This window comes from Hoplias malabaricus, chromosome 18 (genome assembly GCF_029633855.1).
Source record: "Hoplias malabaricus isolate fHopMal1 chromosome 18, fHopMal1.hap1, whole genome shotgun sequence".
In the NCBI taxonomy this organism is placed as follows: Eukaryota; Metazoa; Chordata; class Actinopteri; order Characiformes; family Erythrinidae; genus Hoplias; species Hoplias malabaricus.
The window spans coordinates 10,190,836-10,204,095 of record NC_089817.1 but is presented as its reverse complement, the minus strand read 5'-3'; the positions used below and the strand labels follow the sequence as shown (position 1 = coordinate 10,204,095).

General features: G+C 40.7%; 1 protein-coding gene across 5 annotated transcripts in view; it reads right to left on the bottom strand.

Moving 5' to 3' along the window:
• Positions 1–13,260, bottom strand: part of LOC136675270 (roundabout homolog 2-like) — a 127,808-nt gene that overhangs the window by 27,863 nt on the left and 86,685 nt on the right. For all 5 annotated transcript variants that reach the window (XM_066651745.1, XM_066651749.1, XM_066651746.1 and 2 more), the window contains exons 8-13: positions 11,856–12,027; positions 9,682–9,887; positions 7,702–7,783; positions 7,422–7,587; positions 5,171–5,337; positions 3,413–3,534 (exon numbers count right to left, since the gene is read on the bottom strand). In XM_066651745.1, coding sequence (XP_066507842.1) covers positions 3,413–3,534; positions 5,171–5,337; positions 7,422–7,587; positions 7,702–7,783; positions 9,682–9,887; positions 11,856–12,027 — 915 coding nt within the window. The remainder of the gene's footprint in view (positions 1–3,412; positions 3,535–5,170; positions 5,338–7,421; positions 7,588–7,701; positions 7,784–9,681; positions 9,888–11,855; positions 12,028–13,260) is intronic.

Sequence of the window (13,260 nt, the reverse complement as noted above, 5' to 3'; positions counted from 1 at the left end):
CTGAACCAAGCTCTGTACTCAGAATGATTGTTTTCAAGTAATGAGACATTATTAAATCCCACAAAGGCAATCGTGAAAAACGAGCTACAGTAGCTTCTGTCAAACTTTTCCAAACTAAGTGCATTAAAAACAATGAGATGGGTTACTCAGCAAAGCTCTGTCACCATGGAAAGGTACAGTAGAAGTCATTGTGTTAAGGGAGGCTGCATAACTCACAGTAATGGCTTGTTAACAGGAGCAAGTGAAGGCTTTTACAGGCAAAATAAAGTAGCTGTTTACCGTCAGCCCGTACCAAATAAATCAGCTCGCCGTGTTTGTCCCCCACGTGTATGTGCCTGTGTGTGCATTTCATTACTGAAATGAATAAGGGATCTAAAAGCTTCACTTAGCCCTAAAGCTCATCCTAATAAAGACAAGCACTGATTGATCTGTATTTGAAAGGACTAGCAGGTTTGCCTCCCAGCACCGGAGCGAGCACAACTGATGGAATACGAATGGACATGCTTATGAGAAGTAATACAAAAGAGAGCCTATGTGACTGATTATGCAAAGCATATATGAAGAATGGTGCATGGTTAATACTTCGATGTCAAAATGTATTACTGTTACGGTTATTAAACGTGTATTAAGAAGGAAAACAAGTCTCTTGGGATTTAAAATGGCTTTTAAATTTGTTGTAATATTTACATGATTAAGGACAGTGTAAGACATGCAAATCTATTTACACCTATTACATCTATTTACACTCGATTTACTTAGCATTAGCATTAGCACTTAGCATTAACACACTGGAGTCTTTCACACATACGTACTCAATTAACTGACAGGTTGATTTTTTATTATTCAGATCAGATTAATGAATTTTAAATCATAATATCATCTCCCACCTTGTGCTAACTAAAATTGATAAAATTATGATTTTAATGTATGTACCATTCACTTTCCTGTCCACATATGACAACTACTCTGTAACAACAGCCTCACCTGTACTTGTATTGTGCATTACTCTTATTTGCATATAGCCAGCAATTCAGCCCGCAACCGTCTGCTCAGCTTTTTGAAGAAGGTAAAATAAAAGGCAGCCAATCAGGATAGATATCATTTCCATATATCAGTCTTAAGATTAAGAACTCAAACAGACTCTTTAATCCTAAAGGAATAGCGGGAGGCTGGAAAATTGTCACATAAATATAAATTATGTCTGTTTTTTTTTTTTTTTTTGCCCAAACCCCAACAAAAATCATAAGTGGGTCTCAGGGGACAATGAGTGAAATAAACGAGAAATGAAAGATATGGGCCCTTCAATGAACCCACGCTTCCTGATTCTGCTTCTCTATGCAAAATAATGTCTTATAAACCTGACAGCTGGTTTTGATTGGACTGTTTTTCTTCTGTTATGCTTCTCTTAAAATAACACCAAAGAGATCTGTCCACGACCATGCAAATGTTAACCAGACAGAAACTATATTTCTGTGGCCTTATTTCATTTTTTATGGATTCTAAGTGGTTCTTTTTCAAAAGAATTTGAAGCACCCAGCATATGGCCTACATTGCAGGTCCTGGATACAATATGAAGTGGAAAAAAAATAGAATAAAAATACTATAAACAAATAACTGGACAATGTATGTGTCCCCAGAGGTTGGACATAACCACAGTGACACTGACTGAGACGAATTAGCTACAGAAGATGAATGAATGAATGAACAAATCAATGAACAAACGAATGAATTTCAGGCAGTTGGCGTGGCATAGTTAGTAATACCACAGTCTCATCCACACACACTCCAGACATAATATTACAATGCCCTCCTTGTTTCTACCCTCATTGTTAGCACTGATGTGTCTGATCCACTAGTACCAGCACATCACACACTAACACAACCACCACATCAGAGTCGCTGCAGCCCTGAGAATGATCGAGCACCCAAAAAAAACACTTGCTCTGTGGTGGTCTTGTGTGGGTCCTGATTACTGAAGGACAAAGAGTGAAAGAGTAACAAATTATGCGGAGCAACTGGATGGCTCACTGTCTGTAACTATAAAGTTACTGGTGCTGATAAACGAGGCTGGAAACAAGGTGGTCATTTTAATGTTATGGCTGGATGGTGTATAAATTCTGGGTTGTGCAAGCCAGAAATATAACCAGTATCTCTAGGAGGGACGAGGTAGAAATAGTTACAATGATAGAAAACACAAGAGAAGTTCTGCATATGCATGCCACAGCATTAAACTGAGGTTTTGCCAATGGAACATGTATGCAGTACATGATGCAGTGTATCGAAGCATACGGTGTTTATGTGTGGTTGTAGGGGAGGGGGGAATTCTACTCATTAAATAATTCTCCAGGGACAAAGCAGTCTGAACACCTTGCCAAGCAAAAGTAGATAAAGAGCTGAATGCAGACAGCGTCCAGACAGCAGTAGCCCAGCAGGCAGGCCTAATAGTGATCTATTTGTTTGAGAGAGAATCATTTGTTCAAATTCAAACATCACCCTAAACGGTCTGAGATTAATGAAGCACCAGCTGTCCATGCGCCCACTGTCCACCAGGCTCCATTTTACCTCAGAGAATCACTGAGCATAACATGTATACATACCATGAAAATCTGTCTTCTCTGCACTAATTCAGGTTTTTTTTGGTCATTATATTTTTATTTTAAAAAATAGATGTTTTTTAAAAAAACTGATGATGTTCTCCCTTTGTTTATCTGGCAGAAAACATAAAAAACAACTGAAATGTCTTCTTCTACTAAAAAAATAAGCAACAGAAATTAAAAAAGAAAATAATTTGTGAAGTTTGTAGAGTTATATTCAGAGCAATGTCACAGAGCCCTGCACAGAAACCAAGCTTTTTTTTATATCTATGTTCCCAAAATGCTTGGGTTAATCAAGGCTTTTCCATTTTGCTGGATGTATATAATAAAGACATATTATATCCTTATTAATCTTGGCCAGAATAACATTAATCCACTAATAATCTTAATCATAAAAAGCTGCAACACTCCTGTGTTCAGTGGAGGTAGCAGGGGTCTTCTCTCTGCTGAAACAATAAGCAAAAGAGAACAGAATGTGCATGACAACTACAGCTCAGGGAAATGAAGTGACCCTAATCAGTCTGATGGTAGCTCAACAGTTAAAGCTGAAGTTTCTCAAGTTTAACTGATTTGGCTTTTCTTTATATTTGAAATCTTGTGCTGAACGAAAGCCTCCAAAACACTCCAATGCACTCCCACCATGTTGGGTTTGTAGCTATCACATGCATATCTGATTTTCTGGGCTATTGTTTGCCCAATAATGTTTTGAAATGTGTTAATCAAATACAGTGAGCCTGTATCTTTATACTGAGTCCATAATATGACATCAAATCAAAACTGTGATTTATTCATGTGTTTCAAGGCAAGTGTGAACTTACTGCCCATGTCACCCTGACAGAAGTTGAGCTTATCACCACAGGGTTGTGCATAGTGACGATGACATCACCCAGCTCCTTCTGCACCTGCCGGTGATCAATACCCTGCACAGCCGGACTAATGTCTGAGACACAGAGAACAGAACAAATATACTGAGCACTAATGAGCATATTCTCCATGTCCAGTGACAGTAGAAAATAAAGTAAACAGCGGGAGAATGAATTCATGACTGGTAGGTGTAATACTTCATTGTATAAAGTTACCGAATGTCATAAACAAATATAAACATACAATTCATTACAAGTTCAGAGATTACCATTCATTTATAACATTTCTAATCAAACGGCCATTAAATAAAACATTCGTTATGAGACAATCCACTTCATCAAAGGAAAACATCTGAAGGAGTTCCAAAATGGGGAGTGAAAAAAGCATTTAAAGGCTAAGCACCAGCTCTATGAAAGTGTCAAACAAATAAATACAGTGGAATTTGAGTTCCTAATTTTAGTCAGAAAACATGTTATTTCTTACTAATTCAAGGAATAAGGTTTAAAAGACAGTTGCCCCCCCCCCCAACGGTGTTCAGAAACTCTAATAGGCGTCTTGCCTGTGACGTAGATGGTGGACAACAACTCTAGAAGTTGCACTTAATTTAATGCAAAATGACGAAAAGGTGTGTTGTTTTTGGCTGCAATCATTCAATGTACAGTGGGACATCTGTGCACAAATGGCCCAAAGATCCCAAAATATCCAGAAAATGGACTAAATTTGTCAACTTTAAACGGGCACTTTGGAAAGGACCATCCGCTCACTCCGTTATCTGTAGCTCATTTCACTGGCGCTTTTCCAACAATATGGGCATGTAAGGAAACCAACGAAAGGTGTTCAAGAGCCTCTGTAACATGGAGGTAAACAGGGTAAGGACACTTCGCCTGTTTTAGTTGGTGTTAGTTAACGTTAGCTTGACTTGCTAAACTCTGTGGCTCAGATTATACTCCGCTACGTAGCTGCATTACGGAGGTTTATAGTGTCGGATGAATTTGAGTTCGACTTCGATCACATTTACAAGAATAACGGTACCTCTAAATTTGAGTTTAGCTTATTGCTAGGCTATTGTCATGAATAATGTTGGTTATTTAGCTAGATACTGTCATAACAGTCAGTCATAACGGTATTTTACCACGGCGTTGTTCAGCTGTTGTCCACCAGTGACGTCACGGTTGCGTTCAAGAATTTCCGTAGCGAGCTCGGGTTTTTCCGTCAATTTAATAAAATTGTCAGTTTCAAAGCAAATTAAGCTGCTATTTTCATTTTAGTTCATATATATGTGTCAGCAACTAAAATAATGTGAAATATTCATGGAGGTCCATTAAGTGGTGCTTAGCCTTTAAAGGTGTTGAGGGACTCCTAATTGACCAAATAGACCACAGAAACTGAACCCATCATTTAAAATGACCTTAAAACTTTCACCTTTGTGACCTTTGAGAGGAAAATCAAGTTGAAATAAAAATCCTTGTACTGTAAAATCTGCCAAAAGATCTGTAAGCATGTGCATCTGTTCAGAAATCATTTTGATGAAAGACAATATTGTTGTAGGATTGTAGTGTTCAGAACAATGCACCGGCCATTACTGAGCCCAGACCTCAACATCACTGATTACTTGGATTGTGGGAAGCTGAAAATGCAGCCAGAAAAACATCTTGTTAAGATGTTAAGGCATGGATCATATTAAAATCCCAACATTTATCTAACAGCATTACCTTGAGTGCGGACGGGTTCAGACATGGGGCTGGGGTCCCCCACCCCATGTGCGTTCACCGCTCTGATGATGAAGACGTAGACTGTATTAGGGCGCAGGTCTTTGACTGTGTACTGGGTGGTCTTCACGTGGTCAGCCACAGTCTGCCAGCTGTTGCTCACCAGCTGGCTGCAACCACAGAGACAAAATGCAATAAACTTGGGGTTCAGGAAAGCCACCCCCAGACTCTCAGGTCCAACACAGCTGAAGCCGTGTGATTTTTATACTGTATCAATGTGGCCAGCATGGCTGTTCCTTCCAACTCACTCATAACAAGCTGAACAATAGATTTCAAAATGTTTTTTCCTTGATTGTACAGCTGGAGCTGATAGGGCCATGTGCAGTCCCAATCAAGGCTGTGTCTAATAACTGTACTGTATTTAACAGTAACCGTTTTCATGAAAAAATGATGAAGCATATAACTAGTAAAAAAACACAGGCTACTAGACTGGTGTAAGCTGTCAGAGATAGCAATACGCTGAGTGGAAATGTGGTTTGAAATTTACAGAGAATATAAAAAGTTGTTAACATAAACACAGAAAAGCTAGATACATTTTTTTCCACCTGTTTTAATGTTACTATGTTAGTCATACTGTTACGTTCATTCATCCATTGTCTGAAACCGCTTATCCAGTTCAGGGTCGTGGTAGGAACACACACCACAGGGGGCGCCAGTCCTTTTCTGAAAGCCTTATTTTATTTTATTAAATGAAAAATGTGTGAAAAACACATAGGGCTTTTTGTGCAAAGGTGTTGTTCTTATATGCTATAGCTGCTATATAGTACTACAGACACTATATGTATGTAAGATAGCTGCTGTAGCTGAACATAGCGGTTCTACATCATTTAAAAACTTCAGACGCTTTTACATTGAGAGAAATTTTAAAGGTTGAAGGGTTAATACAAACGTTCCAAATCAATTTTTACCATTATCTTTGAACTTTCTCAGTTGGGAGATATTCATTTGCAACTGCCATTTTAGGACTACGGTGAAACCTTGACTTACGAGTGAATCAACTTATGAATTTTCAGAGATACAAGCCGTCGCTGTGTCAATTTTTTGCTTTATGATGCGAGCCGAGATCTGAGTTACGAGGGAGCGAGCTTACACCGCCCACCATTAGGTAGCCCGGCGAACGTTCAGTTCACTTGGTTATCTTGTCGCATGGACGTCGTTACGCCTGTTTTAAGCCCCTCTAAGGTAGATTCTGCATGGCTCCCAAACAGAGAACAAGATTTTCATTGGTCGTCACCTTTATTTAGCCAATCAGCAGCCAGAGTTATTTGTCCATCGTTCAGTGTACAGCCAATGGATTCACTGTCCCTCCTACACTTCTGCATAAATAGAACTAATGTTATCTAAGCTCCATGTGGCTTTGCTTAATCTGTACCTCATTAAAGAAATTTGCTGCTATGATGCAATTACCCCAGATCCCCCTGGTTAAAGCTTAGCCCTCCCTTATCATTAATCTCTAGTGACAGCTCTGTCTTGTCATGCAAGCATCTCAGTCGTATCGCTGTTTTTTATAGCATTGTAGAATTAAAGGTGTATCGAGTAAATTAAGCGATAGACCATGAAAAGTAAAACTCCCCCGACGTCCGCCAATCTCCTCCACCTCGCCCAGCATCTTCGTCTGATCTTCAGGGTGAATACTCTTAATACAACCAGCTTGTTTCTTTACATTCTCTTTCATTATGTATTATTTATACATTTGTTATTTATAAAGTACATTTTCTTATTTAAAAACACGTAATAAAAATATTTGGTGTGGATTTTGGGGGCTGGAACGGATTAACAGCATTTCAATTCATTTTAAATTGATATACGAGCAAATTGAGTTACGAACTCGGTCACAGAACGAATTAAACTCGTAAGTCAGCGTATTACAGTATTTGAGTTTTTGAAGATTCTCACCCATTCCTAGACTACACTGTGGTTTAAAGTCTGCAAAAGTAAGTGCTTCCGTGATGAATGTAAGTGCTCCAGCCAGCTGAATATTGACAAAACAGTGAGCCAAAACACATGCTGGGAACCCACACTTAAGCATGGCACAGCCCCAGCACTCTCTCCATAAATAAACCACTAAATCCATCACTGTTGGCTCTCGGCAGGGGCAGCCCTGGTGCCCAGCTAAACGTCCACATCTGCGCTGTGTGTGTGAAGGGCAGCGGGCACTATGTCCCAGGCCACAGGCCAAACCCTGCAGACTCACCCGAAGGCCTCGATGACGTAGGAAGATACGAGGGAGGCCTCCTCAGCCCCTGGACGCCATGACAAGGAAACACTGCTTTTGGTGACATCTGTGACCTCTGGCTTGGAGGGGGGCCCTGGGAGAGCAGTGGCATTGTGGGACACCGACTCTATGAGCTCTGCTGACTCTGAGTGAAAGAACAGGAGAGGAGACAGGCATGGTTAGAGGAAAGGATGATGAAATGCTCTTTGGAAAAGCCAACAAGCTGTTTCTGTTTATGATAAAATAGAGATAAAGGAACCTCTGACGTCTAGAAAAGCACTCCACGACGTCTCTCCACTGGAACTTGTGGCCAGGCACGTATACAGACCGGAATCCGAGAGCTGCAAGAGAATATCAACAGACCAATATGAGAGTGGGCTGGGTTTCATATACAATGCTGGATTTCATATATCCTGCTCACCAGCAAGAGCGGGCAGTGTGAAAATATATTACTGTCATTAGTATGTCACCATACACATATCTGAGCACATTTTGGCTAAAACCAGTACCTGCAAAACACCAAACAATTGACTAGTTATCATGTTTAGACCAAATATAAAAGGTAAAATAGAATAACCAGTATTTAATAATGGCATCAACTGCACAATAACATTTAACATGTGAGATGTGCACTCATCTTCCTCCTGCTAACCATTGTACGCCCTGTTTTTATTTTCTTTATTAAATATTTCTGCTGCATTTTTCTATTACAACTCGGTATATACATGTACTCTTATCCAACAGAATACGCACTGGAAAAGAACACACCTTACTGTATTTGTCATGAAATACAATGGAGGAAAATGATCTTTCTGTTTGTATGTAATAAAACACAAGCAATATATTCTCATGAAAAATGACACCTCTAACAGATAGCATTCGTTCAAGTGGTGACAGTCGTCTAGATATTCCAGTACAAACTGTCCTTTCAATCATCCAAATCAACTGCAGTAAGTTTTCACTCCACTGAGAGATTACAGTGAAAAAGCATTAACCTCTGACGGCCTCCTCGAGGAGCGTTTAAGAGTGAGAGAGCGAGAGAGAGCGAGAAAGAGAGAGACAGGACATATGACTCGCCAAAGTGCTGACGTTAATTTTGTTAATAAATTGAATTAAGAACGCTGCACCAAGTCATCATCAATACAACCACAGTGATGTGGCGACATGATAGTATACTTAGTGCTGATTGCTGTAACAAAGACACATAGCAAGAGCTCTCTTTCCCTTTGTCTGTCTTTCTGTCTCGCTCTCTCTCCTCCTCCTCCACTCTCCTCAGGGTATATCTCAGCCACTAGCTAAAGCCTTTCTTCTCCATGTTTGCCTCTGGTCTATTAATTCGATTCTGAGGTGAGTGATTTAAGTGAAATTGACATTCAAAGGGAGATAAGCATTCAGATAAGGGCTGTGTGGGCATTTCATATTCGCTTCAGAGAGATGTGGGTGTGTGTGTGTGCTTGCGCGCTTGTGTCTTTAATCCACCATAAAGAGCTGTCCTTGAGGAAGAGCCCAGGATCTGTCAGAGCTGAGCTTAAGAAGTCTCCTTAAATGGCAGCATTTAGCAATTTATTAAAAAATCAATACACGTTATTCATCTTTACACCGAATGCACTTGTCCATCTAAATCATGCCTATCTGACATCACATGTCACTCTGGGAGAAATATTCCCCCTTCCATCTCCACTCTCCTGTGCTGCTCCCTCATTCTAATACATCCCTCTCTATACACATTGTACATATACAGCATGATGTGCTAAGCCCTTGCAGAACATTTCTGCCTGGGTGTTATGTAGAAAACCGGTGCCCATATTTAAACTTGCAATTTATGTCCCATAATAGTCTCTCCTAGCAAAACATGGGCGGATCACCCAAAAAAGAGGATGGAGAATGTACCCTTGTGGCTGAATGGTGTGTATACGTTAGCACTGGGAAATCAAACCAAGTGTTTTGATACGACTTCCTATAAAAATAGCAGCTGACAGAGTTGTGAGGTAGATGAAGCAGCCTTGAAAACATGCTAAAACAACTTTAAACCTTGCAGTGTTAGTGGGCGGGGCTATGCGCAGTAAGCATAATAAGCTACAGTCTTAGTAAGTCCAACAGTGCCAGCGCTCACGTGTACATCTGGCTTTCAGTGTCTTTCCTTTATTCATGCCCCCCTCATACTGGTTCATATGAAGCTAAACGCAATAAAAGTACATATAATTTTACTATATAGCAATTAAGAACCACAAAAGTGGACCTTAGTGTTCTTGATTTGCAGACTTCCTGGCTCCAGCAGGGACATTCGAGGCTCTTTACCCAGCAGACTCAATCCATCCTTCAGCCAAGTGACAGTGGGTTGTGGGTCTCCAGATGCCCGACAGCCGAGTAGAGCCAGACCACCCACTCCCACCGTCTGATTGGTTGGTCCTTGCTGAATAATGGGTGGTGGGCGGTCCTTAAGAGCTGTTGGATAGAAAGTAAAGTGTTTAGTGGAATCGAAAGCTGTGCTCTGTCAGAGATGTTATAGGGGAGGGAACAGGTCAGTGACTGAAAAATGAATATGAAAGCTCTACATGCCCCGTGTTTACAGGTTCATCAGGCTTTAAAAGAGAGTTTTAAATATGCTTATGAAACAGCCAGCTCTTAACAGCTGCTGTACAGAAACGAAAGAGCTAGGTTTTGTGTAAAACAGTTTCTATCAGAGACATTATAAAGAAGGAGACGTTTGCTTTTAGTGTGAGGTTTAAAGGTCTTCACTCAGGCAAAAATGTAGGATCCTGGTCTATGTGTGGATATAAATATCAGGAAACAAGACGGCCCTGATTGGACAGATTTCATAAGGTCCTATTCACTACATGGTACTAATTTGAGGTTCTGGGCAATGCCATCTGCTGTGGCACAGTAAAAAGCAAAGTCTAACGTAATTCTGTACCCTACTATAGTGGTCAATACAGCAATCAAGATCTTTAAAACAGACAAAGCGATGAGGAAACGGCTCTGTACACAGTGAATATCTAAATGCACAGCAATGGCATATTCTTTGATGTTTCACTTGACCTTGCAGGAGCTCAGGCACTTATTGCCAACATTAGTAACACTCAGTGATTGATGTGTTGTGAAATTTAGCACCTGCTTCTGTGGTCAGGCGTGCAGAAAAGCCACCTTTTGATTGTACGCACTTATGGCATGCCATCACACCTCGGAGCTCTAATTATAAGGTGTGGATTAAAAATATCTGGCCTGAAAGCGTAATTAAAGTGCTTTTTTTCATTGCCCCTTTCAACGCATTCACACCCTTTCTCTCTCTTTTAAAAGAGGCACTTCCATTTCTGAGGTGGCTTTAGAAGGAGGTTTGACCCACATCTATTTTAGCATCTATGCAAGTATTCTTAAGACTACCCATCTCCTTATCATTTCCAGTGGTGGAATCAGCTATATTATAAAGCCATTGGGCCAAATCCCCATGGATCCTCTAGTGGCTTTGATGTTAAATGGTACAGTGCACTATTAAGAATTTAAGTAAATGTCTATGCACAGTAAAAGGCAAAGAAAAGAATTTTATCTTCATCATTGCTAAGGCTATTTGCTCTCTCCTTTGTCTCGCTTGCTCCTTCTCTTTTCCCCCTCTCTCACTCTTTTCTTTCCCGCTCTCCCTCCCTCGCACGCTCATCCCCTTCCTCCCAATTGATATGCACAGCGATCCAGCAGTCGCTGCTTTGAGGCTAAAGCTCTCCTTCTGCGGAGAGGGCCTTGAGCAGATGTTAATTCAATAATGTCTGTGAGAGCAGGCCAAGACGGAATGAAAAGGAAGCAGAAAACGGCTCCCAACTGGCAGCGCCACAGCACTTAAGATAATGATACTCTTTGCAAGGAGAAGTGGGTGTAAATGTGTGTCTCTCCATCAGCGGCCCCTGTGTTACACTTTATGGGTTTCACTCTCTTTTCCAGGCCATCCAAACTCCTCTTTTCCTGCTTTGAGCCCCACCTAAATGCTGCAGGAGGATTTGTGAAGGATTGTTCTGAAGTTGTTCAGCATCCGCGCAGCCAAAGTGGGGTAAAAAGCCATTAAAACTGGCATGAAATTTAATTTGCCTCATGTTTTTTTTCAATTTTCCCATTATTTATTTATTGATTTAATTAGTGTTTTGGATAGGCCAATGCAACATTAATGTCTAGTCAAATATTATGAGCAGGTTTATTACTGACGGGAGCTGCATTATACCGAGAAATAATTGGCTTTTTAAATACGCCTGCTGTTTTAGTAGTTTCGTAAGGAAGTATGAGGCTGCTTATGTAAAGGATGTACAGTCATATGCAAAATTTTGGGCACCCTTGGTCAATAAAAGTACACATGCTCTACAGAGAACCCACTACTTTATTCAAGACGTAGGGGTCTCGAGTCAAATTTGTTGAAAAATTGAGCACACTCACCGTCAGACACCTCCAGCTGGGCTTTGGCCAGGATGCTGCCAGCTACAGTGAGAGCCTGACAGATGTAGTAGCCTGCATCTGAGCGCTGGACCGAGGCGATGGTCAGATCGCCGTTGGGTGCCACTGAAAAGCGGCTCCCTGCCTGAGGAGGTTGGTTCGGAAAAAGCAGGTCCTGAGAGAGGTGGAAAATCGGACAGAAATAAGAAAGAAATAGTAATTGCTTAAAGCCTGAAAAGAACACAACCCAAATGAAGACTGTGGTAGAGCAAGTGGTTTTAATGTTTCAAGTGGTATTTGTACAGGCTTTTTTTTCCCCCTCAAATCTCAACCTGCTGGTGTTTATCTGTTGCTTGTTCTTCCACGCATGGAGTGGGCCAGCACCCCCAGCAGGGACTCGGCTCGGAGCAGCCTGCAGTGGGATCAGGGCTTGCTTCACGTATGGAGGCTGGCTGGTAATTAACGTGTGAAGCAAGCAGTGATCAGCTGGCCACGTTGCCCTTTGGCGCAGGCTTTCGCCGCCCACTCACAGCCTTGAGATCTCTATCTCTACTGCTTCTAATGAGATTTTCCTTCATTCAAAGCGCTCAAAGCTGCCCGACTGAAGGGAGAGTAAGGACATTAGGCTGATTCAATTAGCCCTAATGACTTGAATACAGTAAATGAATACATTTTCAGACGACAAATGACCCCCCCGGAGTTAGGTGATGGAGGACTGATGACCACTTCATTAGTCGGGAGGTAAATCTGGCCACTGATGGAACATCTACACATACATTCAGTGGATTAATTGGTTTTTTGAGCGAAGCACCTTGTCCTAAGTGTCTGAAATGATCGAGGTGAGAACAGTGCCAGCTCCTCTGATTCACAAGTTCAGTACAGCTGCAAATATTTGTCCAAACCCAACAGGACCTATTCCTGACTTTGACTGGGATTAAATATAATGTTTAACTTTTTTCATAAATTGTTTCTACTTTAAAGGATTATGGTTGGCGACTATATCTGCTTTTGTTTGAAGGTTTAATTAACATTTATTGGAATGACATTTGGTACTGAGGCCCAGCACAAGCTTTAAAACCAAGAATAATACATTATTTAAAGTCATCCCAACTGAAAAAAAGGCAGGATGCAACATAATTTTGGCTGAACACCTCTGAGTGAAAAGAAAAGTCAAGGTCCTATTTTATACCATTTTTAAATAAAGAAATGTTTTGAGCAAAAGGCTTACAATGGCCTTCACTCATAAAAAGACTTCACAAATGTTTTAATGGTAATAAAAAATGAAAATGAGAAATATTATTAAGGACGCTCTCCAGTGAAAATAGTGTATTTAACCTTGTTAACATGTCTGCGTGGTGTTAATTCACTAGAAGATATATCATAGGGAAAAAAGCAATCAACACCTTGG